The 26,054-nt window shown below is 39.7% G+C and overlaps 1 protein-coding gene across 1 annotated transcript; it reads right to left on the reverse strand.

Annotated features, from left to right (window-relative positions):
- Nucleotides 1-200: 200 nt before the first annotated feature.
- On the reverse strand, nt 201-24,449 carry LOC104944823 (WD repeat and FYVE domain-containing protein 3-like). The gene is made up of 12 exons (XM_010770436.1): nt 24,331-24,449; nt 22,634-22,743; nt 17,719-17,943; nt 16,815-17,007; nt 16,254-16,440; nt 15,305-15,471; nt 9,724-10,200; nt 8,720-8,830; nt 6,009-6,202; nt 3,502-3,773; nt 2,446-2,643; nt 201-314 (listed from the first exon to the last, which is right to left on the reverse strand). The coding sequence occupies exons 1-12, from the start codon at nt 24,425-24,427 to the stop codon at nt 227-229; spliced, it is 2,319 nt and encodes a 772-aa protein (XP_010768738.1). The 5' UTR covers nt 24,428-24,449; the 3' UTR covers nt 201-226.
- Between the last annotated feature and the right edge of the window lie 1,605 nt (nt 24,450-26,054).

The following is a 26,054-nucleotide window of genomic DNA, read 5'->3' on the forward strand; positions in this document are numbered from 1 at the left end:
ACTTATGATTCTGTTTTCTTCAAGTTTGTACTTTGTTGGTCGAACGCACTTATTGTAAGTCGCTTTGGATAAAAGCGTCAGCTAAATGCAATGTAATGTAATGTAATGTAAAGTTAGGACAGTTTATGATCATTATGGCCACAATGGTTGCTTTAAGTGCTTAAATGAAGGTGAGGAAGATGAACAAGGAAGGGAGGAGTGTGAGGAAAGTGGCAGAGCGCTGTAGCTACCTCTTCCTGGCGAGTGCTGGTGTGCCCCACGGCGAGGGCAGCGAGGTCTCGTGAGTCAGGCAGGGAGGCACCTGCTCCGCACGACTGCATGGCGCGCACACACACACACACACAGACACACACACACACACACACAGCCGCGCAGATGGGCCAGGCCGAGGATGAGAAGAAAAAGAGACGGAGAGAAAAGGAAAGAAGGAAAGAAGCTGTTAGTGGAAAGCTGGAAGGAGAAACAGGATCAGAGCTGGAGCTCATGCGTGACGCCAGCTAGAGCTACACACGCACTGGGAGCGTAGTGCAGACACAACAGAGTGATGCAGGAATGAGTCCTCAAACCCAGGAATGTGTTAGCATATTAACACTTCCAGGTCCCTTTTCTCGAAGTCATCGATTTTTTGATATTTCGCCTTAATTTGAATCTGTGGTGTTTAAAGATGTTCCAAAGCATCTGTGTTGCTTATAAACGGCGGTAACTAACAAGTGGGTCTGCAGCATTTTGTCGGCAACCAACGTCGACTTTATCTATTTTAGGTTTAAAATCTTATAATAAACAGTCAACTATTGCTAGAGTAAAATAGAGCGATACAGGAATGAGTCCTTAAACCCGGGAATGAGTTAGCATTTTAGCGCTTTCCGTTGCCTCGTCTTCTAGTCAACTGTGCATTAATGCAACCATGATGGAGTTTATTTATAGCCTAACGTCAGCTTTTTACCTCTGGCGATAGCATTCAAGCTTCAAAAATGATAGTGGTTTTTTTATGTGGAGATTATCGTGCTGAACAAAACATGTAATAATCATAAACATTTGTTTTTTACAGATCTTATTTTCTGCAATATTACAAAAATGCATCATCACTGGAATGTTCTATGACTGAGGACTTTAAAGTGTAACTTCTGTACTTTTCAACCTGGACCCAATTTTCCTATGGTGTTGTGACCAATGGGGAATGTAAGAACTTGGTCCAGTATTGTTCTGGCTCAATACTGTACCGATTTAAATACAATTGAGTTAGACACAACAAAATGGGAGAATAAGGTCTTAGTTGAAAAAAAAGTTACCTTTAAAACTGTTATTTATATACTTTCCGCAAATGCAACAGAAATTGCTTTCATTGTTACCTCCAAGTGGTGCACACAAGCAGAAATGTGAGAAGAAGATTGTCAAGGATGATTCTGATTAAGGGTAAACTAATACATAGTTCTTTTTTTCAACAATCGTGGTGTTTTTGGGGGGATTTGAGCCTTTGCAGACCATTTGAGTCTGTGAGTGTCAGATGAAGACTGAGTGCGAGCTGTGTAGCGTGACCACACTGAGATAAACACAGCTGTGGACTTGCTGCGGTACTTTCACTAGACTGGTCTAAAGATACTAAATGAACCTGGAAGCTGAACCTCAGAGCAAGATTCACATCTTTGTTAGATGTTCCTGTTTGGTACTATATTTTAAATAAATGTTGGTGTTAATATTCCCTGTAGCTTAGAGTAATGGTGATTTGAGATGCAGTAAACTGACCTTGTTTCACAAATAATCTTGAGCTATAACTGAATTAGAAATATATTTTCACCTGCGCGAAAGATTTGTCACCCGAAAACTGATGCAGATCTGGAAAACAGAATATAGCATTTCTCTCTTGATTTGGTCTGTCTGTTTAGGTTAGGTTAGGTTGGCGGTCCCCTTAGACTCATTATAGTAGACTCTGAAGTTTTACATTTACAAAATGTTCATTGAGAGTTCTTTTAGGATTTAAAAGAGGAACACAAAGAGCCTTCAAGAGAAAAATAAACTTCAACATGTTAGCAGGATTGTTGAAAGATGTGATGTTCTTCATCAGAAATGGAGGAACATGTGGCTGCAACCTGCTGAACTCCATACGAAGACCTTTTCTTTTATATAATGAAGTAACCGACCACTTACGTAGTGAAAAATAAAACATTTAGCTTATTTAACCGTTGTCGTTTAGTCTATAACTTGTGTTGATACCTATGCTTCATCCTTATTTATTTAATAGCTCAATGGCCTGACTACAGGCTTTTCACCCTTTACCCTGATTTATAGTGCTATATATATCCCTGACAGGCTTGTTGAACACACATGATATCTGCTGGATATTACACACTACATTAGAAACATAGTGTGATGTACTATTTGCAGAACAGAATGTCACTGTGTGCTACACAAACATAAGCCACAATTAGAATCTGTTGACCCTCTGACCTGTCGAAGGAGTCGGTGGCCATTTTGTACAGGTAGATGAAGAGCTTGCTGCAGTGTTTGAGCGTGGGACAGACGCTGTCCCCCGCGCAGCCTCCGGGCGCCGCCTCGTCCTCCAGCAGCCTCTGGAAAGGCTGAGCATTGGAGGGGAACACGGCTGTGGGACCCAGCTTCTTAGTGTCCGAGAAGCAGCCCAGCAGCCTGGTGGCAAAGAGACAAAAAAACGTTAAACACTACTTAAATTCACTAAACACTATAAGAAGGCATTCTAGTAAAACTACTGAATAGGGTGGTGCAGTGATGATGTATTTTTGTAGGCTTTTTGTTGTGTAGGGGCCAAAATGCAGTGGTAGCCTTTGTTTATAGTTGTATTATCTTCATTATTTGTTAACATCACAGACACTTGTAATGGGTTGTTTCCGGTGATTGTCACATGGGTGTGGTTAATGGTCACCTGCTGGATGTGGAGGTTTGGGTAGCATGACAATGGGGGTGAGCTTAGCTCTGATATATTTTGTAGACCGTATGATTCTGTTTGTTTATTGTTTTGAGTTACAATATTAAATATCCTTAAAACGTCAAGAACAGTACAGACTTTTTTATTTATACGCGTCACAGCAATGAGCGAAGTTTAGCCTCAGAGCGGCCGTATTCAATAGGAATAGAGCCGCCACAAGTTGTGTAATTTTCTTTGTCATCATAAATGAATTGCCCTTTCAAAGTCAAGCAACTCAAATTATTTGTACAGTTCTGGTTCAAAGTGTTATTCCCCTTCCCTTTCAAATATATCTCTAGAAAAAGGCTAAACTGGGTTATAAAAGAATGTTTAAATACAAATCTAAAAAGTAAAAGTGTTTCGAAAATGTCATGAGCAAAAGTATTTTTCTGTGCATTTGTTATTGTTTATAAAATATTTCGGAAAAATATATTAATGACAGTATATGGCTTAGTCGCTGTAAAATTCCACCTTAGATAATAGAACTGCTTGATAACACACAAGCATTTCAGGGTCAGGAACAAATATGATCAGTGTTTCTAGTTCTGGGCGGAGAGTCTTACCTCACAGCATCGGCCAGCTTCTCGTACTGGATCTCCGTGCGGAAGAAGTGTGAGTTTGCGGGCTCGTAGCGCATGGCGGCGGTTAGCGTGCTGATCACGGTGTGCAGCAGCTCGAAGACCTGGTTCTGGTTTACACGCTCCCAGCCGTGCCGCGGCGGCTGGCACAAGGAGCGCTCCATCGCCACCAGCAGAGAGGTGACATACACGAAACCACCCACCTTCCGGAACACCGTCCGGGTGCGGTGGCTCTCCCGCAACACCGCCAACAAAGCCTGAAGAAGATAACACAAGGTTAGTTATTCATCCAAAATCTCATTAGCTCAAATTCTTTAGCCTCACAGTTATGTGTTTATACAGAAAACACAGAAGTGACTGACAGGGAATGTACCTTATTCTAAATGTGTTACCCAATTGTTCACTCCTATGCTTTTCATGTAATCTCGGTTTGTCGCCTCGTTCAGTCATATCTCTGTTCATCAACTTCTGCAACGAGACCCTTTGGGGGTTTCTTTGTCTCACTGCACTCAATTGGGTTTTATTTCTACATTTTTTCAAAGTTTTATGGTTCGCATTAACAAGTAACCTCAACTGAAACATCACTCTGTAACCTAGATTTGAGTTTGGGTATCTCAAAACAGCCTGAGAGAATAGAATGACGGTGACAGACAGATTGTGTGGGATGTAAATCTTCAGTTAAGAATATGACAAAATGGTGATACATTCCAAAATGTTCTCACTAGGGTAACTTTGGTGATGTTACTGCCTCATTAGCTGGGTATAGGAATAGTTACAGAGAGCCAGATTTTAAACAGGCCCTCTGGATGGATTAATAAACACCACAGGAGTGTTAGCGCTTCTGTGAGTGATACTTTTAAACATTTTGGAAGTCATGCTGCATTATCTCATTAGCTCTCTATTGGGGCTGAGGATGTTCAATATATTTACAGTGACCCTATTATGCTCATTCTCAGGTCCATCATTGTATTTTGTGTCTCTACTGTTAGATGTCTCCATGCTTTAATGTTAAAAAACTGCTTTATCTCTCGTATTCTACCTGTGCTGCATCACCTCTTTTCACCCTCTATCTGAGACCAGAGACCAGTCTGCTCTGAATGGTTAGCTGGCTGGCTCTGTGGTGATTGGTCAACCGCTTAGAGATCAGAAATGTCCCATATCACGTACAATGTTTGGAGCCAATAGAAGGGGGAGCGTTACATAGTGAGATCACTATGTCACTGGAAGTAAACAAAGGAGTCCACAAAAACCTATACAACACACTCCAGGAAATGAACTATCTATCCATACAATTGGCCATCTCTTGTCGATATGTGAATGTATACCTATTTATACCATGAAATTGTCCATACTAAATTATTAGTAAAGTTTCAGATAAAATGACACATTCCAGTTGAGAAAGAAAAAATAAAAGAGAAGTAAAACAGTCATGTGATGCATTGCCGATCCAGCTGTTTCCTGCTGCATCAAAATACTGCCAGGATCAGCACATTGTTTTATTTTTTAAACCAATCACAGGATGTTGAACACATCCTCTTCTCCTTTCTGTCGGTAAAAATTCCGGATTTTGGGTTTTAATTTAACCAGCCATGTAGAGGCTTTAAGGATTAGAAGCAACACATGAGGGTGTAACATAACCCTTCTTAGAGATTATAGTGTTAAATGTACACTTTTACAAGGTTAATAAGCTTAATTTGGGGATCCAAGTCTGCAGTGTTACTGAAGAACATACACCATGATGACAAGCGAGGACAAATGATTCTACTGTAAATCCAAACTGGATTTTAAATAAATTCTTGGCCGTCTTTATTTAAAGGGTGATAATTAAAATGGGAGCAAAATGCTGACAGGTTAATCCGGCCGAAGCCTTAAGAAGGCGTGAGATCTCCTCATCTGAGGGAGTGGAATTTGAAAATGCAATTATGATCCAGAAAATGAGCCGCCATCCTTACATGCACCATACACTGAGATTGGATTGAAGCAATTACTGTACGCAGGGCTCCAAATGCATATTGATCTTGGAAATTACAGACGTTTCCCTTTTCTCAATGTAGTCACTATGACTGAAGTATTTGTAGTAAAAAATATATATAAAAAAACAGGAAAACATTATCATGTCATAAAAATCAAAGTACTTTTATATTTTCATAAAAAAGAAAAAAAGTAGGAGAATACTGTGGGACAGAGACACATTAAAAATAGGGCTGCACGATTTGGAAATAATAATATATTGCAAGTATAATATGATTTGGGATACTAGAGAAAATGATCATGCTGTCATTTCTTTAGAGAGCAGTACGAAACAAGGATTTGTTTTTTCTGTAGAATCCTGTTTTTATATACTTACCTTTACATAATACTATGCTTATTTGGATATATTTGGATATTTTCCCCATATTGCCCTGATTGAAACATAACTAAAACTGTCAGTAACACAACATGTTTAAATGCAATAATGAAGTAAAAAGTGTCGAAGACAGAGGCGTCTTTACCCGCAGTATGTCGGTCTTGAGCTGCAGTTCGCTGGACGGGGCAGAGTGCATGAGGCCGAGCAGTGTCCCCATGTCGTCGTCTCCGCTGGGCGACAGGACGAGCTGCTGGATGATGAGCAGAGCGTGTTCCCGACACTGCCGGTACTTCACGATGTTGTGAACGCAACGAGCGCCGCCAAACTCCCTGAACAGAGCTGGAAGACAGAGAAGAAATGAAGTCTTTGCACATCGTTATGTTTCTAAGTGGACACAATCACACCAGGTCAGATTATAATAAATATACTGAGAAAGAAATCTATGTCCAGTAATATATTGTTTAAAAGATAGGCTACACACAAGGTTGAGTTTGAGCTTTAAATCAGTATGAGACCTTAAAGGGGGAATCACATATACATATTTGGGAAAATGTATTGATTCCTATTTTTTACAATAAACCATTATTATACTGTTATTACATTCATATTACACATGAATACACCACTATTATGCCCATATTACTCGGGTATTAATTACACCCATGTGAAACCATGATTACAACCCAATTTAACCATGTTACACCCATATAGCCCGATAATTAAGCTGTTATTACTCTGTTTTAACACCCGTATTACAACCATAGTACACATAAATACACTCCTATTATTGATTTAAATCTACAGACCAATAAAGCTTTCAATTAAGTGTAAAATACACAGGCAGCCTTTTTAAAAAATAAACAGTATTATGATTTATTTGGATGACTTTTTACTACATTTGTTTCTTTTGTTTTCAAAAAAGCTAGCGCTCCAACACATTGTACATGATAGGCATAGGGGCAGGAAATCTCTAAGCGTTGACCAATCACAATCGAGCTGGCAGCTAACCAATCAGAGCAGACTGGGCTCTGGTTTCAGACAGAGGGTGAAAAGAGGTGCTGCAGCACAGGCAGTATGAGAAAAATCAAGAGCTTTTTTTTTTTAACATGAAACGTGTAAAAATGTCACAGTCAAGGCATTCATTACAAATATGAACCTGAACATTTGCATAATTTGTCCCCTTGTAGTTTTGCTGAAGATTGGTGAGATAGTCATCTGATCTCTGCTTTTCATGGGAGTTTTTTTTGTCATTTAAAAAGGAGAACTTTGTCATTATGACTCACCATGAGGATGTGGTAGAGGAAATTGACAATGTTGTAATAATGAACAAATTGGTTGCTCATGATGTTGTTGAATTGAAATATGTATTTATTTAAATCTGTTCATTGACGTGGCTCTTACACTGACTTAGTTTGACGCACTTGACTTCTTTCCACTTCTTTTGCACTAATGGCCTCTCTAGATGCGACTGCCTTGTGCATAACATTTAATTTAAACAGTGTGTCACGCAGGGCTCCAGAACATCACAGGCATCATCCGGTTCTTCTGACGAAAGCAACCAGTCATCAAGGTCGAACGTAGCTCTGAGCTGTCGGTGTGTTATCTTTGTGACTCATCGCATTTCTACCCCACACACACACACACACACACACACACACACACACACACACACACACACACACACACACACACACACACACACTGAACGATGTGGGATGAGAGCGAGGTTTAGGGAAATGTAATACAGTGCTTTATTGATCCCTGGAGGAAAATGATCCTTCCTCTCCATCTCAACAGAGAGGTCAGAGGTAAAGGCTCCGTGAAGAGGTGGGGGAGGTTTCTTGTTCAAGGACACTTCAGCCAGGGGGACACATGCAGATGTAAGTTAGTGGCTTTCTTTGGCCTGAATTCAATAATTTTCCTTCATAAGATATCGAGGTTAATTAAACGCAAATTAAAGTCAATTTTTTCGAAAGGCATCTGTAACTTGCGTAACTTGTAACTTGCGTGCTATGTAGATTTAAAAGAGAGGTCATTCTGTATGCGTTTGGTCCAAATGCCTTGTAATCTACTGTAGTTCCGAAGCTGAAAGTGGCCCTTTTATGCTCATAATCAGGTTCATATTTGTATTTTGTAACTCTACTGTGACATGTTTACATGCTGTAATGTTCCAAAAGCTCTTTATTTTTCTCATACTGCCTGTGCTGCAGCACCTCTTTTCACGCTCTGTCTGAAACCAGAGCCCGGTCTGCTCTGTAACTAAACAAAGGACACCAATTGAAGGTTTTTAGTTGGGGTTTGGGCTGTGGGAGAGAAACTCCCTCTGGAGGGAACTTTTAGCTTTTGCAGACCATTTACATGCACAAAAAACGATAAAACACAGTACAGGAATGCGAAAACCCCCAAAATCATAATAGGCCTGCAACGTTGGATTATTTATTTTCCTTAATTTTTTTGAATCATTTACGCTTTTTTACGCTTACGGTTAAAACAAAAAAAAGAAAACGACCAAAGGCAAAGAATATCAAATTAAAATATTGTTATTGTCTGTGTTGCATTTATATGTGTACTGTTACTGTGACTTATCTAAGTGAGGTCAGTTTCCATCCAATACAGTTAAAAAATACATTTGAGTCATAAAGGCTTGATGTGTCTTCTAACACCTTAGTTATCTCTAATGAGTATCATTACTAGCATCACATAATTAAAACATATCTTCTGCCTGGATTTAAAACCCAATTAAATACCTTTTTGACACCACCGTGTATGGCATATTGAGCAGGTGCCTGTGTGTGTGTGTGTGTGTGTGTGTGTGTGTGTGTGTGTGTGTGTGTGTGTGTGTGTGTGTGTGTGTACCTGCATTGGTGTTGGTGGTGTTGGAGCCCTGCAGGAGCACAGTCAGTGTCTCCATCACCAGCCAGGCCAGCTGCTTCTGCTCCTCTGCCACCGCGTTGTTCTTACAGTCAGCTGCATAGAGAGGGGAGGGTAGCATGAGACCACATTATCACAGCATCAAATGCACACGTAGATTGAAAAATAGAATTAAATGTGTTTTACCCTACAGCAATAATGGAATAAAGAAAAATAATGTGAGAAGTGTATTTGAAGAAATTGTTTATTTAAGACATAAAGGGTTTTTAATCTGATATTGATTAAGTTCAAAGCATTTCACGTAAAGCATCTAGTTCATCTTTTTTTTATTTAAATCTTGGATTTTAATCTCTATTATCCCAATTTGTATCTGGTCTTTTGTCATGATCTAATTAGTTCAAAGAGTGGGGCAGGAATGAGTCCCTTAAAATGGAAATGAGCAAGCATTTTACCACTTCTGGTTCCTTCGTCTCCATATCAACATTCTTGTTTTTTTTTAGTCTTTTTGTTTGGCGGCCTAAAAAATTGCTGTGGTTAACACAACCTGAAGACATTTTCAATTTTTCTTTACAACCTAAAATATGTCAGTTAATACCCCACAGAGGAATATTCTATCTGCTTCCATCTGTTATTAAAGTGGTGACTGCTAACAAGAGGCTAAATATAACTACCAAATGTCTTCACAACGAAAACAGTGGGGACAGGAAGTCATGTCCCTGTGATGCAGTTCATTTATAGCCTCACGTTAGCTTGGTGATTGCATTTACGCCTTACAAAACATAAAATGGGGTATCCCATTGGCTTTTGTAGGGAAACCCTTGTGATGCTAACTTCTGGGTTGGAAAAATACGTCATTACTCCACTGCCCTATAGCCCAATTGAAGATAAAATAAAATGAAGGAAGAGTAATAAATGCTGCAGCCCTGTTACGGTCCACTTTGCTAAATTGTAATTTATCACAATAGCAGAAGAAAGGAAAAACCCCTCACCTTGATCATTGTTGTGTGGCTGCTGCGTGGCCGGGTCTTTGAGCAAGGCAGCGTACTTGTGCAGCAGGTTGACCAGCACCTCCAGCAGGCCGACCTCCCGCAGCACGTCGCTGAACACGGGGTCGTGCCGGGACAGCTTCAGCAGCGTTCTCACTGCCGTGATGCTGCAGGCGTGTGATGTGCTGGACTTCAGCAGCACGCTGACGCTGAACAGCTCTTTGCACGGCACGTAGTTCAGGCTGAACACCACGAACTCCAGCAGCTCAAAGTACTTGGCCTGGGCCTCCGGGAGCTTGGCCACACGGTCTGCAAACTGCGACAGGGTGTGCTGCGACTCCAGGATGAAGTAGTTGGCCGACTCACCTGAGTAGATGTTCCCGATGGCGTCCAGCAGCATACAGGCTAGGCGGCTCGTTTTAGCCTTCAGGAAGGCATTCTGAAGAACCGAAAAAGCCTGGATGTTACGCACTGTGTGGCCTGGAAGAGAAAAGAAAAAGGAGAAAAGTTAGTGTTTGCAGTTGTGACAAAACAAATATGAAGGACAAAGTATGATTCATTATATTTGTATTAGTCCCAGTTAAGGTACCAACTATGTGAGCTGCAAATACAAACATTTGTAAACATTTATTCAATTAATTTAGAAATACAATATTTTTGGCTCGCAGGAATATATTAAGAACATTCAGGAATCCGGAAACATGGTACAGTTAAACTGAAGTTCATTTAACTGCAACGAGAAAAAATAAGTTTTGGGTTAAATGTCGTAAAATCTGAGCTGAAATTAAAGTTTACTTGTATGACACATTTAATTAATTGCATAACAAGTGGACATAACCATAAGTCAAACAAAAAGCAGATCCAGTGATGGAACACTGAATGTATGCAGCGAATCGTTTTAGTGTCAACTTATACCAAGGTACAAAAAGAGACCAAAAATGAACACGAACAAACTAATCTGAAAAACAAACAATAATTGCTGTCATTTGCAGTAATGGGCAGCATCAGTGTGCCAGGAGAAATTAAAGCACAGCTGTCAAACTATAATGGGTTTTGGGATGAATTGTATTATTACTGTTATCCTTTTAACAAATAGTTGGATGCACAAAAAGCAAATCTCTAATTGACTTGCCAATAAAGGCACTCTAGCCTGACTCCTTTTCAGTGCAAAAGCAGAATAAATCATGGTCTTGGATGACTGATGTGTTTCATTAATGGTTTTATAAGGTATTTTTGTATGGAAAGATTAAATGCCAAATGATACAAATACAGTATACATAAATAAGCTTTTTTCTTTAAGCTCTTAATATGTTTCCAAAAGCAAAGATAGATCTTTTTTTCATAAAAAATGTTGACGTCATTCTGACATTTGTATTTCAGACTGCTTTTTGACATCTGAGGGTATCATTCCATGAGACTGGTTTAATTTAAAGTACCGTTTCTTCAACAATTATCCCTATTTTTGTTAAACCTACCGTATTTCCTATTGAAAAGCATCGTTTGAATTGTCAATTTTTTGAGAAATGAAAGAAAAAAAGTCCCATGTGTTAAACTATGAGGTACAGTATCGCATAAAGGGGCCCCATTATGCTTTTTTGGGTTTCCTTTTCCTGTACTGTGTTATATAGGATTGTGTGCATGTGAATGGTGCGCAAAGGCTAAAATCCCAAAGTTCTCTCCAAACCACTGCCTGAAACGCCTCGTACATAATGACATCAGTATGGAACATTTGCGCTTCTATTGGCTAGAGTACCAGCACATTGTACATGATAGGCTAAGGGGCGGGACATCTCCAAGCAGATGACCAACCACAACAGAGCCAGCCAGCTTACCAAGACCTTTTTGAACATGACATGGAAACATGTCACAGAAAATACAAATATGAACCTGAAATGAGCACAATAGTGCCCGTTTAAAATGTTTAAGGTGGATGGATGTACTAAAAGGATAATGGAAAGACAAAGAGATGACAAAGTGCAAAAGCATGAAAGACGGATGATATGCATCAGCTACGCTACACACATAATCTGACTTCCATTTTGGAGTAACTGACAAAAACCCAGAGCAATGACTCACACATGTAGGAACACATAAAAGTGCCACTGAAGTGTTTCACCCCACACACCTAAACACACACAGGGCCAATAAGTGAATGTGGCGATCTAATTAAGCGTGTAAGCGGCCCCTAACACCATGATGGCTTCTGGTAATGACTTTGCACACAGCTGGAGCTGTCATTACATGGGTAAACAACACACAAGTGTGTTTATGTGTGTGTGATAAAACAGGCGGCAGGGGTTATAAAGCAGATCGTTTTTGTGTATTTTCAACAGGGAGCTGGCAACGGTGTTTGATCAGAGGTGGGGCAGAGGGGACAGGACGAGTTCAAACACTGCAAAGATCCTACTGTTAGAATCTGTCACATTTTATTTTGTGGGCTACTCTCCTAAAATAAAGTCTGAAAGATTAACAACAGCTCACAATGTAACATAAGCACACAAATGAAAAATGAAGGGTTGTAACATATTACATTGGAAGAGATAATTAATGAAAAAATGTCAGTCCAGGGGAGAAAATATAGTATTCATTTGGGTTTTATCTTTTACTTTATCTTAGCTACCATATTATAGTATATTATGAAAACACTTCCAGGTAAAATTAAGTCAAAGTAAATTAATTAACATGAGAACAAAATAACAACAACCGCATTAGGGCGATTATTTTCATTATTAATCTGAGTTTTATTTTTATAGTTAATTTGAATTATAACCATTTTACAAATATTCTCTCACAAAGCAGCATAAGTACTTTTAATACACAAATACATTTTAAATGGATCCCTGTAGTATGAATAGCTCCAAATAATTATATGACTATCAACCCAAATAGAAATTGTTTAACACATTTTTCCAAATGAACTAGAAGCCAAGATTTTGTAAACGGAGTGGGAGTAACGTCTTTAAAAACTGAATATTTGTACATATTCAATATATAAAAGCACAGCTGGTGGAGCAGGCAGCCAAAAAAAAAGAAGGAAAATGTTGTTCTTTCTAACATTTCCTTGGAACTTTGAAGAAATAGTAGTGCATAAAGTTGCTGTCTGTAATGTGTTAGGAGTTGTGCATACAGTATTACTAATCACCTTGTGGCCAACATGAGCGACTAAAAAGCACACTGCCCTCCTGTTTCAAAGAGAAGTGTGAAATCATCTCTGAGAGAGAAAGCAGACTAGTGTTCTAACTTCGCTTTTATGTAGCTTTTATTTTATATAGACACCCCATTAGTTCTGTTCGCAGTTGAACATTTAGCATGCTATAGATGAGAGTAACACCTACGTCACTTCCGGGCAAAAATTACGGCCCCGCCCACTTTTGGGGGAAAACAACGCTGTCATCTGAATGGCGGTCAATACAAATTCTGAAGTTTTTGCCCATCCGATCAATTTTTTTTGAAAACCGTGGATTTTTGGATCTTCAAAGAGCTCGATTACGATGGCCAGTCAGGCAAACAATTACATTCGATCATTGGTAATCGACAATCGGTCTTGATATATGGTTAAATTAAAATCAGTAGGCGAGGCTGTAATTTCTCCAGCTGTTTCTCTCATGAGTGAGGCAGAACATAATAGCTTTATCATTCCAAAAAGCTGCTGTGTCGTTTATTCATTGCACCTAAAACATTCAAACAAATCCAGAGTTACGTGTTTCTGTACTTCCTCTAAGAAGAAAGGACAGTAACAGAAGATCTCTGTGGCTTCAGGCTCGATCGCCATTCAAATGACAGCCGTTGTTTCCCCCAAAAGTGGGCGGGGCCGTAAAGTGACNGGTGAGCCGAGCCAAATGATCCGGCTCACCAAGAAGAGCCGGAATTCCCATCACTAATGACAGCCGTTGTTTCCCCCAAAAGTGGGCGGGGCCGTAAAGTGACAGATATTACTCTCATCTATGAAAATAAATAGCCTACTGCTATATTTAACCATATATCGAGGCCCGATCGTTGATTTCTAATGGCTTAATGCAATTGTTTGCCTGTCTGGCCATTGGAATCGGGCTCTTTGAAGATCCAAAAATCTCCGGTTTTCTTACATTTCTGATCGGATTGGCAAAAACTTCAGAATTTGTATTGACCGCCGTTCAACTGACAGCATTGTTTTCCCCCAAAAGTGGGCGGAGCCGTTATTTTTGCCCGGAAGTGACGCATTTGTTACTCTCATCTATAGTTGGTCTCATTACCCACATGTAGCTCTGTGTGTGTAATTTAGTGATTTGTAAAGAATTGTAAGCTGTTTTATTAAATTTTTAACATACTGTACAAAAAAAAAGTTCAACAAAAGAGACTGAAGGTCAAGGGAGACAGGTTCTGGGGCAGCAAACATTTGGCTCGGGTTGATTTTCTAAACCACCTTAGCATCTCTGGACTCCAGAGAGGCCATTTGTATGCAGGAAGCTTTAGGCATTCATCTCCAGCAGAGTGACAGGCGGAATGGTTGCCATGGTGTCCGTCAACAGGTTAGGCTTACTCAAATCAGCCAAGCATCAAAGTCATTTAGGGATTAAGATCTGAAGGGGGAGATATGGTGGCTGGGGTATACAGGGGGGCTTTTCACAAAAAGTAATTCTTCTTGTTTCTGGGCTTTGAGCAAACAGAGTTATTGTGAGGGTTTAAGAGGCGAGCCCTGTGATCAGAAAGCCACCGGGTTGCATCCTGGACGAGGAAGGGAGAGAACATGTTAACTCCCTGAAATCCTTCTTTGGAGGGTGATAATAGATCATCACTTTAGAAGAGAGAAGCAGCTCAAATGTTTGCAATGAGTGTTTGGTGTGTTTTTCGCTTTTTGAATTCCTAAAATTTCAATACAAAAGCTATAGATATGTGGATATAGTTTCAAACAAAAATCACGGAGAGTCGAGGTAGAGCAGCTGGAGGACTTGAGGAAAAACATTTTTTCCAAATAAAATAAAATTCAGTTTTACTCAAATCACTGGCGGAATGTAACAAAATGCATTATTTTAAGTATTTTTTTTTTTACCTCTTTTCACAATTTTTACATACTTTACTTGAGTATTACCATTTAATGTAACATATACTAGTTATTAAACACAAATAGTTACTAGCTATTTTATACATATAAAAACCCAGGATCTGATGAAATACTGTCATTTTTAATAACCACAGTATTTTTTTAAAGTCTCTAAAATTGGCTCCATATTGATGAACTACAACGTTGACATTAAAATGTATTTGCTACTGTTAAAAACTGAATCATAAAATTCTATATCAAAAGAGCCATTCTGAATAGTGATTTGTTTTACTTTTGATACTCAGAGTACATTTGACTGATAATAGCTCTGTATTTCTACTTGGGAAACATTTACAACTCAGGATTTTAACTCGTAATGGGGTATTTTAAGACCACAGTAATTTAACTTATACTCAAGAAAAGGACCTGAGTACTTTTCCAACACTGACTAAAATCATTGTGTGTTACAAAATGTTGTTTTAACTCTATGGGTTTTGCAAGTTACGAAGAAATAACAAAAGCAGCAGATTCATTAAATATGTCATTAGTCACGCTTGCATGTACCTTTCCCAGAAGGCTGCGGGAGGACGAAGCCCGGCAGCAGGAAGGGGGCTCCTGTTGTCAGGCCGGCGGGCTTCAGCTCCGTCACCCCGTACGTGGTCAGACGGGTCACCAGGTTCACGTGATCCTTCAGGGCATCTTTCGACTCGTCCTCTTTGGCCTGTTCCAGTCTGGATAAGAGACATATAGTTTTATATAAATGTGCGTACAACACACTCAAGGATGCTCTTAATATGTACCTTATTAAATGTCCTTTAGCAGCAATAAACCTGCAAGTGTATTTGCTTCAAATAAGCCAAACCGTTTTAAGTGATGGTGCATTTCATTTCAATACATCTTTTAAGTAATACAACTTTTCTTGTGTTGGGTTTAATAGCCAGCATGCAGTGGAAACAGGTGGGTTTTTCATTCTGGGATTAATTTGACTGGGATGGAGGATGTGGTAATGGAAATTCTGGTATTAGCGCTTTCTTAAAGTGTAATCAAAATGAAACGAAATGTAACTTTTAACAAAAAAAAATATCTAAGAGTTTTTGAGAACTTTTGAGATGACAGATGCTTTAATGTTACACTCAGAGTGAAGTATTCTTTGAAAAAACTAATGTTTTGGTGAATAGGATGATGTGTTTTCTAATCGCAGAAAGAGAGAGGGACGATAAACAAATTGCACCTGGCCTGGATGTAAGTGTTTTTCTTTGATGTAACCCTCTGCAGGAGAAAACCAAACTTTCAAGTATAAAAAGGATCTTAAGAGGATACAAATATTGTGTTTCTTTGAATTATTTGACGATCATTTCTCTAGACACCAGCTGATTTTAAGTTGCAATGACAATGTGTAGACTTTCAGCATTCCTGATATCAAGGGGGAGCTCGTTCCACCATTTTGGAGCGAGGATAGCAATCAGGTGTGTTTTTTTTAGGGGTCCCACTCCCAGATTGGCTGAAGTTGTACCTGAGCATGAGATCGCAGAGGAAGGCGTAACCCTGGCACATCCTGAAGTCGTCGAGCAGGGTCTGGGACACGTCGCTGGAGTCCTTGAGGAAGCAGGAGAGCATGGCGAACATCTCCACAATCTCCAGCGGCGACAGATCCTCCGACTGCTGCATGTTCTGCACACATGTGCCCAGGCATTCCTTCTCTGTGGACGCAGAGCACAAGGGGGAATTTGACGTGTGACAGAATATATGGAGATGACCAGGGGTTGGAGGGTTGCTTTAATAAAGTATTTTGTTACAATTAATAATTAACCGTAAATGTAATAGGCAACCTGATCTACAGTAAGTATCTACGAAATGTAACCTGATGACTTTGTGACTTTTAGATGACCTCAATATGAAATGCAATGCAAATAAACACAGTGGAGCCTTCAAATATCAATAAGACAGCTCTCACTTCAGTGTTTTATGTAAAACAACAGCATAATGTGTGATACATGTTGATTTCTCCCAGCCTGTATAACCAATCCCCTACATACGTACGGATGTCCAACGCGTGCTTAACGTTTGTATTTACCATGTATGTATTTGACCACGTTGACGCTCAGGCCGTGTCGGGAGATAGTGGTGAGCACCTCCCCTGCACTCCTCCTCCAGGGCAGGTTGTGGGGGGGGCACCAGGAGGTTATGGCACTGAACAGCAGCTGAAGGTCGTCCTTTTGGGCCAGTTCCTCCGCCGGAGACACAAAGGTGCACAGCTTCACCAGGATCTGCAAGAGTCGGAAAGAGAGGGCACGAAATTTGACTCGAGGTGAAGGTATCAGATTTAAGGCCCTTCTATAATTCTCGACAGTAATTTGTTTCATTTTGGTCTTTCCAAACTAGCAGATTAAAAGAACCATCTTTTTTTTCATCACATTTGTAAATCGATCAAATTACTCATGTACAGGCGTTTTATGGGTTTCAACAACTTACATTTGAGTCTGTTTAAGAAGTTTTAAAAACTACATAGAATGAAAGTAGTTTTTTTACAGCCATAATGACAGAAGTATGAATGAAAATTAGCATGAATGAAAACAAGAATTACATGAATTTTGTGAAATGTAACCAATACAACATTAATGTATCACCATTTATAACAGCAATGAATACATAAGGGATAGACTAATATAAGGGTTGGTAAACATTTTGTTTGAATTCTGTACCGGGAGGAAAACTCCTGTAAGGAAATTCCAATGACCACTTTCTTATTTTGCAGTTAAAACTATATTAGAGAAAACATTTAAAAACCTTAAATACCTTTTTTTAGGCGAGGAATTTGGACCATTGAATTTAGGACTTTTTAACCTGTGAAACCACATATAAATAGTAGCCTTATAAATAGTGTATTGGTAGCGTGGTAGGAGAGGAAGAGTAGAAATTGATATTTAGCTAGTTCTGGTTTGGAATAAACCATTTATAGAGTAAGCTGTTTTTCTTACCTGGACAAAGACTTTCTGTAGCAGCACCCTGCGGTCAGCCAGGGGAAGCTCCTGCTGGGTGTGGCCCTGGCCGGGGGTCTTCTCCTGGCCTGGGGGTGGTGGTGGTGGTGGGGGTGGTGGTGGTGCTACTTGGGCCTCCACCATGTGAGGCAGGTCGAAGAACAGGTAGAGGCATTTGACCAGAGTGGAGGGTACGGACATGGTGGTCATGCAGTCCACTGTTTTCTGTTGGGGAGGAGAGAAGAAAGGGCGAAGGAAGACAAAACAAACGGTTGAGAATTATGAATAAGAAATTAATTTTGGAGAAGACGTCAGTAAGACATAAGAGTACTTTGGGTTGAGTTTTCAAAAACTGAGTCAGTGAGGGTTTGATTAACCTATGTTCAACATGTTACATCATTTGTATTTCTTCAAAAACAAACAAAAATATAAATAGATCATTTAAATATACATAATAAAAAACGAAATAAATAATAAAATGTAGCAAAGATATATAAAAAACAATACAGCCTTACGTTTCAAATCCAACGTTTTTTTTTTACTGCACAAGAACTACTCAAAAAGATGGCGAGGTGTTTGATTGTTGTGAACACGGGTAAGCTATTTTAATTTTGTGTTATGATTCATGGATGTGTTTCTGTGAGGGAAAAAAACAAAAAAGTAGCCATGAGAGCTGTGTGTGTGTGTGTGTGTTCATGGCAGGGAAAAATGGCTTGAGAAAGAGATTGGGTTTGTGCTCACTGATGCAAATGATTCAGATAATCAAACGCTGCCTCCTACCCACTCACAAACAAGCGCTCTCACAACCCCTGCCCCCCCCACACACACACTGTGGCTGGTTGACATGACCCTCCCTTTTAGTTCCGCTCTGTCTGCCTCCACAGAGAGAAGGCGGACTCGGGATGGATAACAGAGCACAGCGGACACACACACACACACACACACACACACACACACACACACACACACACACACACACACACACACACACACACACACACACACACACACACACACACACACACACACACACACCTCAGCTGATCGATGGAGTGGGGGAGGGAGAGAAAGAAGGAGCAAGACGTTGACAGAAGAAGCTGTTGTTCAGAGGAGAAGAGTCTTCAGTTAATAGTGAGTCAGAATATTGGAAGGCGCACCTGTGGTACACTCAGCAAGGAAGGTGTGTGTGTGTGTGTGTGTGTGTGTGTGTGTGTGTGTGTGTGTGTGTGTGTGTGTGTGTGTGTGTGTGTGTGTGTGTGTGTGTGTGTGTGTGTCTACAGGCTGTAAGAGACATATTGGCCCTGCTGCAGCTTTAAGGTCAAGGTTACTGGGAGCAGTCAATCAGAGAGGTAAACTTGAAGATATTTTATTGTGTGTGTAAAACAGAAAGAAAAGGGAAGAGGAAAGACTGAGATAAACGAAAAATCGACGGATACAAGGAGGAAAAAAAAGAGGAAGCATGTCAAGAAGCACATTTTTGTCTGTTTCAAAGAGAGAGACAAGCACAGTGGGAATGCCGAGCGTGAAGGGCATCCGATAAAACAAGAAGACAGTGCAGAGGTAGAGAGAGGCAGTCAGCAACAAACGGAAATATTGCTGTTTTATCATCAAGGGGGTGGGTGGTGGCAGGAAGTAAGAGATAGACGAGGACAGCATTAAAGAGAGGGGGGGTGACGTCAGGTTTATGGGACGCCAGCTGCGAGGAGAGTTCTTTGTTTTACTGTCTGAGACACAAGAGGAAAGGGATACAAATCACTCAAAACACACATGTCACTTTGTGTGTAGTGATATTAAACAGTAGTGCAGCATTATAATGACATCACAACATAGAAGCTGGTTGGGAGTTTTCCAGAAACACGACTGGTAAAAAAGCTGGCACATTTTGGCTGTGGTCGGCCTTAAAAAAAATGTTCTTTTATTTATTGCAAACCATAAAGGACTATAAGATGGTAATCTGAACGCTGAACTGGGGTACATATCAGCTGCAGACATTTGCATGTATGGTTAAGTGCTGCGGGGAAACCTCTTCATCTCATCTAGCCAATTGTTAGAAAAACAACTTTAAGACACATAGAAGTTGTTAAAAAAAAACACAAGTGGACTAACTACACCAGTATTTACAGATCTTGGTGAACATAACAATAATATCTCTTACTCTGGGGTTTACCACCAACATTCATTGAGGCAGCAAACAAACTAAAAAGCCACAAAAAAAGTAATAGACTTCAGACGAGGAAACTTGAAGTGTACAAATGCTAGCTAAATTCCTGTTAATATTTGCTGTTTTATAAATGTTATCTTTGCCATCTCTTGCTGAAAAAAAGCTTTGCACACAGCAAGTTGTCCATCTACGATTGTAAGGCAGCTACAACTGAACCCTAACCTAATCTCATATCGACTGTGATATATGGCAGCAGCAGCCTAGATGGCACAAAAGAGAATGTAACCATCTGAGACTCCCCGGTTCAAGCACATAAGTATGTGGCTTTGAAAAGGAATTAGTAGCTCTGTATTTATGTGTATAAAATGTTTGTTTTGACAGGTGCCTCCTTTTAAAGTACCATCAAGGCTGCTTAAACATAGGCACTCAAGAGTCCCAGTAAACACTTCTCTGGTCCTACAAGAATAAAAATATCTTGCTGACTGTACTATAAGGCTGAACTGGGCTCCATCTGCAAATAAACTCAATTTCAGTGACATGTAAGTGGTTTAAACCCTGAATTGTTTGCTGTGGGGCACCTGGAAGGCCTTAGTGTGAGTTAAAGCTAAATAAAAAGTGTACAAAGAAACCTTGGTTTTATTCCCTGACAGCAAAGGGGTTTGCTTTCTGCACAGTTGTATTTTTTTTTTAATTGGGGCAAAAACAGTAAGCAGTGGTACTTTATGTCCACCCTTGAGGAATGTATCCTTCAACTTAACTGCATTAATACTGCAGAGAACACAGTTAATAAAACAAATGCAGCAGAAACAAAACAAACTAGTATCACTCAAACGGTTCTACAGCTCACCATTCTCTCAAGATACCAAGTTATTTTGTATCTACAAATGTACTCTTAAAAGGTCTCCTATTATGCCAAATGCCTTTTTTCGTGTCTTTTCTACATACATGTGTCCCCAGTGTGTTAAAAGATTGGCAAAGATACAAATATTTGTTATTTTTTCACCTGATTAATCTAATTAAAAACCTGTCCGAAAGGAGCTGATCAGACTTTGGCCACGTTGTGATGTCACAACAGTTTTGTGGGTTGGGCAACCATTAGCCAATAACCCATCAAGGTATCACCCGCCCACCTCATCACCTGAATCTCCTCCTAGAGCACCATTGTGTTTTTTTAACCAAACACATCCACACAGGGGCGTGGCCAGCAGCAGCAGCTCATTAGCATTTCAAGCTACAGGCACAGAATCAGCACTTTTGAAACAGGGCTGAAACAGAGGGGTTTATGAGATGCTACAATGCACAATCTGTTTGGTATTTTGAGCCAAACACTTCAGAGACATGTCTTTCTATATGTCTGAGACTTAAGATAGAGATAATATATTGTTGAAAAGAGTATAACAGGAGACCTTTAAAGGTGAAGTGTACATAGCATTGATTGAGTCGAATACTTCTACAATGGATAGTTTGTGTGCAGAAATAGGAAATAACTAGTGGATTTAATTGGGTTGAAAACATGTCTGCAGAAGCGTTATCATCAACAACTAGAGAGAATGTCTGGAGTGCAACGGTGCAGCATAAGCAGGAAAGCAGCCAGCCAGCTGACAGCACTGCTCCTCACAAAACCTCCAGAGGAATGCAGCCCGAAAAGTTTAAAAGACGTCTGCTGACCATAGAGCACAGAAAAACAAGACCTTTATATCTAACCTTTAAACCAGGAGCCTGAGAAGCTTCCGTGTTCTCATTCTGAATTATGTATTGGGACATACAGAGCAAAATGTTGTTTTCATCTCCAAACGTGGCATACAAAGGCAGCATTCATTTCCTTCACTCATTGCAGTAAAGCAGAATAAAAAAAAAGACTGTTTGGGGTATATTTGTATTTGTATTGAAGAACCATTATCTCCCTGTTCTTACTGGGGCTGAGGCTTTTTTCTGCTGGAAGACCAAAGCGTTGGAGAAGCAAATGGGTCACAGAGACCCATTTTTTGTGTGTGTCCTGACACCTAATTCCCTTTTTCCACCAAAGTTAACATGTAAATGCTGTGGTTAAATAGCAGGAAAGCCCTTTAAAGATATGCATCAGACTCCTTTCACAATGCCAGAACCTGAGTATGCCTTTCGGTTGTTTTCCCTGTGTGTCGCATTTGATGTCACAAAGGCGCCGAAAAGCAGGGTTAGTGAACAGTAGAGATGTTTTTTTATATATCTGTTACTATTTCAGTCTCTCTTTGAAACAGAGGAAAGACTCACAAAGAACGTTTTGATGAGATTCTTTTTTCTCCGGGTTGTTTGAATTAATTATGTTTTACGATGATCAGCAAAGTAAAAATGACTGATTCTGTCAATGGCCTCTTTGAGGACAGCAAATCATTTGTACGTTTTGTACGTAAACAATTATAATAAAACATTTCTAAATCCCTGTTGATTGTATATGATATATTCACCTCAATGCGGAAAAGGTGCTACAAAAATGTCCTGGGAATGAATGCTCATTGTAACATTTGTCACTTAAGACTGAAGCCAAAGATATGTGTGTGTAAGTGTGTTTTTTAAACCGGAGGAAAAGGGGCTGAACATCTAAACTTACATGTATCAGGTGAATCTTAAAAAAAAGAACACATAATAATCAACCACGCAAACAGAAAAATGTGCCATCAATCAAACAAGCATACATATCGTAAAAACGTGGAACACTTGATTTGGACAGATCATGTGATGGTGATGTGAATGATTATTTGGTGTGATTTGACCAACCTGTCCGGAGGAGGCCAGCAGGTTGATGGTGGTCAGAAGCATCCAGCCACGACTCGCCTCCTCACTCTGGTTCACCTCCAGGAACTGGACTATGGCTCGACTGGCTGCCTCTGGAGAAGCCGCACACATAAACCCAGCCGTTAAGTAGACAGAAGTGACAGCTTATTGTGGCAGGCAGATGGCCGACGGAACAATGATCAGTTATGCAACGATTCAATCGTCTTTGTGGATGTGACAAGTGTCTGTTATTTGTGAACAACGTTTTATTGAATGTCTAGATGGCCTCACAAAAAGGGCATATATAATTATTATCAACAAGTGTCTTTTCTACCACCCATTTCTGCCTACTGCACGGGGGAAGCATTTCTTTGGATGTGATGCTTGATTTTCCAAATGATATCCTGTCTGAATGTCCGAACACAATATAAGCATTGATTTAGAACGGTGGGTTATTTAACCGCAACACTATGTGTAAGATGGTCAAATGTGCATGATTTTGATACTAATTGCGAGTTTTGGGATACATATTGCACTTGTGATATTTAATATTAAATTTAAATTAAAGGATTTTTTATTATGTCTGTAGAATACCTTTTGTAGGCCGGGACTTCTCTGTAGCAAGAAAATATTTCAATCATAATGATTGTTTCAAATGTTGCCAACTATTGCACCTACTTCAATTTGGACACTGCACTTATCCACATTGCATTTTGAATACATTTTCAATTAATTGCACAAGCCCAAACGCTGGTATTCGATAAGATCCATCCCCACAAGATAGAAAACAAATATTCTTGATTACAACACCAACGCTGTGTACAAAATAACTGTCATTCATTCATTCATAATTGCCTAGAACACACCTTAGTTTACTCTACAATGAGAAGCAAATTAAGAAATAGGACATCATCGTCGCTTTGCGTCATCATTGATGGATGAAGAGTCACAACTGTTACATCTACAAGATGAGCTAAAGTCTGGCTGTTTTTTTTTTATATGATTTTGAGCAAACCAAAATCCCTTGTTTTGATGATGGCAGAGCACTGCGAAGTAAGTGGAGAGAATGAGTCAATGCTGACTCAAACACAGACCTTGTGACCATCTGGAGTTAAGACCGTGCTGTTACAGAATCAGAGCGGCTCTCTGCTTGAAAACAACACAGCACATGTTCAAAGAGAGATGAGAGAGAAAAATGGAGAGAAAAATAAGAGATGGGAAGCTGGAGACTTTCAGCTGTGTGTGTGTTTGTGTGTGTGTGTGTGTGTGTGTGTGTGTGTGTGTGTGTGTGTGTGTGTGTGTGTGTGTGTGTGTGTGTGTGTACTGTCTATTTACGGTCTTTCCTGTGGGGAAGCCACAGTAGGAGCTGCCAAAGCTTCGAGGATATGCTCACCTGTAGAAGACTAACCTTTCAAGACAAAGTAAGTGTGGTTTCTAAGACAACACTGTTGTTAATGGATGAAGAATGCTTGTCTCATGATCATAATACTAAAAACTGTTTCCAACATCTATGTCTGCATCAGCAAAGCCAAAGGGACTGCAAACACACCCACGGACAGGGAAAGGGCACACATAAACAATTGTTGTCAGAAGTAGCCAACTGGATATGGGAAATGACCACAACTGATGCCAAAGGAATTATAAATTGCTACTTCCTCTTCCATCTTTATTGTGACGAATGGACGTGTCGGAGGGCTCACCTGTGGATTTATTAGAAGCTCTTCGTCTGATCTCGGTCACCATGAGCCGTGAGACCTGGGTGGTGAACTGCAGCAGGTCGGTGAACTTCTCCGTCATGCTGCTGGGTGGAGCGTTCCCAAACACCTAGAGCAGACAGTTCAGCTTGGGTTAAATCAGGAAAAATAAATAAAAGACATACTAAAAAGGTCACATTAGAATTAAAAGAAATAGGCTTTTAGAACTGTCACTAAATCAGACTAAGTCGGTCTGGTTGTATACATTTTTACTGATTGTTGTTTGATAGAAAATTGTATCAATGGAGATATGCGCACATCCGACTAACCACAATGTGTTTCCCTTCCATCTACCCTGAACAATTGGTACATATTGTAGACTGCATTTAGATCTTTATAGTGTAACTCTAGCAGTGGTTCCCAACCTGGGGGGCGCGCCCCCCCAATGGGGCGCCAAAGATCGCAGGGGGGGCGCCAGGCCTCAGATGATTTGAGGCCAAATATCATATTTCGATTTTAGTTTTTTACATATAATTGTAACGCAATACATGATTGTCACTAAAAGCCTTGTCTCTACATTACAATAAAATATGAAAAATAATTGATTAATTAATTTGAATACAAATTCAAGTTAGTAGCTATTATAGGCATGAAAAGACAGAAATGTATAATTATTTCTTTAATAGAAATGTTTCTTCTGCCCGTAAAGTGTCCAAACCGGGCTTTTCTGGATAAGCGCATTTTTAAAACATAGTCATTGTCCATGCCGGTTTCAGTTGGATTATTTGTCACACTTGCTCCGATCAGATTGGTCTCCTCCATTTTGTAGATTATTTATGACTTTTGAATCCACATAAACACATCGGCAAAATCCGGCTTACTTTGAGCATGTGTTTTAAACAGTTTAATCCCTTTGTGAATTGTTTCCACTTGTGCCGTCCTTTAATTTCTTCATACAGCGGGAATCCAAATGAATTAATCCTGAGTCCAATAACCATCAAAGTCACTCCAGGAGTGACTTTGATGGTTATTGGACTCAGGATTAATTCATTTGGATTCCCGCTGTATGAAGAAATTAAAGGACGGCACAAGTGGAAACAATTCACAAAGNCGTGAAGAAGGATATACATTTCTGCCTTTTAATGCCTTTAATACGAACTTGAATTTGTATTGAAATTAATTAATCAATTATGTTTTATATTTTAATGTAGAGACAAGGCTTTTAGTGACAATCATATATTGCTTTACAATTATATGTAAAAAANGTATTAAAGGCATTAAAAGGCAGAAATGTATATCCTTCTTCATACAGCCGGGATCCAAATGAATGAATCCTGAGTCCAATAACCATCAAAGTCACTCCAATAGAGCTCCTTAGTTACACTTTCATCCTCCTTTAACAACACACTTCACATTCATCCAGTAGTTGTAGCATCTTTGAGACTTTGAACTGTAATTACCGCTGCGATCAAGTAAAACCAGGATGGACATAAAGTCATTAAAAGCTTTGAGAAGAGCCGTTTCAGTACTATTATTTATTCTACAACTTTATGGTTCTGCTACAGTTTTTTGGCAATAGGTCTAACATTGTTAAGAATGGAGGAATCAATGAAGGGCTTTTTTAGAAGTGGCAGAACCAGCGCAGTTTAAAAAACCCAGGGACAGAACCTTGGTAAATGTTGTTTTAATGTTAAACCCTTAAAGGAGCCCAGCTCATTGGCTGTGCACGA

This window comes from Notothenia coriiceps, unplaced genomic scaffold, assembly GCF_000735185.1.
Source record: "Notothenia coriiceps isolate Sejong01 unplaced genomic scaffold, NC01 NC01_scaffold00000150, whole genome shotgun sequence".
NCBI lineage: Eukaryota > Metazoa > Chordata > Actinopteri > Perciformes > Nototheniidae > Notothenia > Notothenia coriiceps.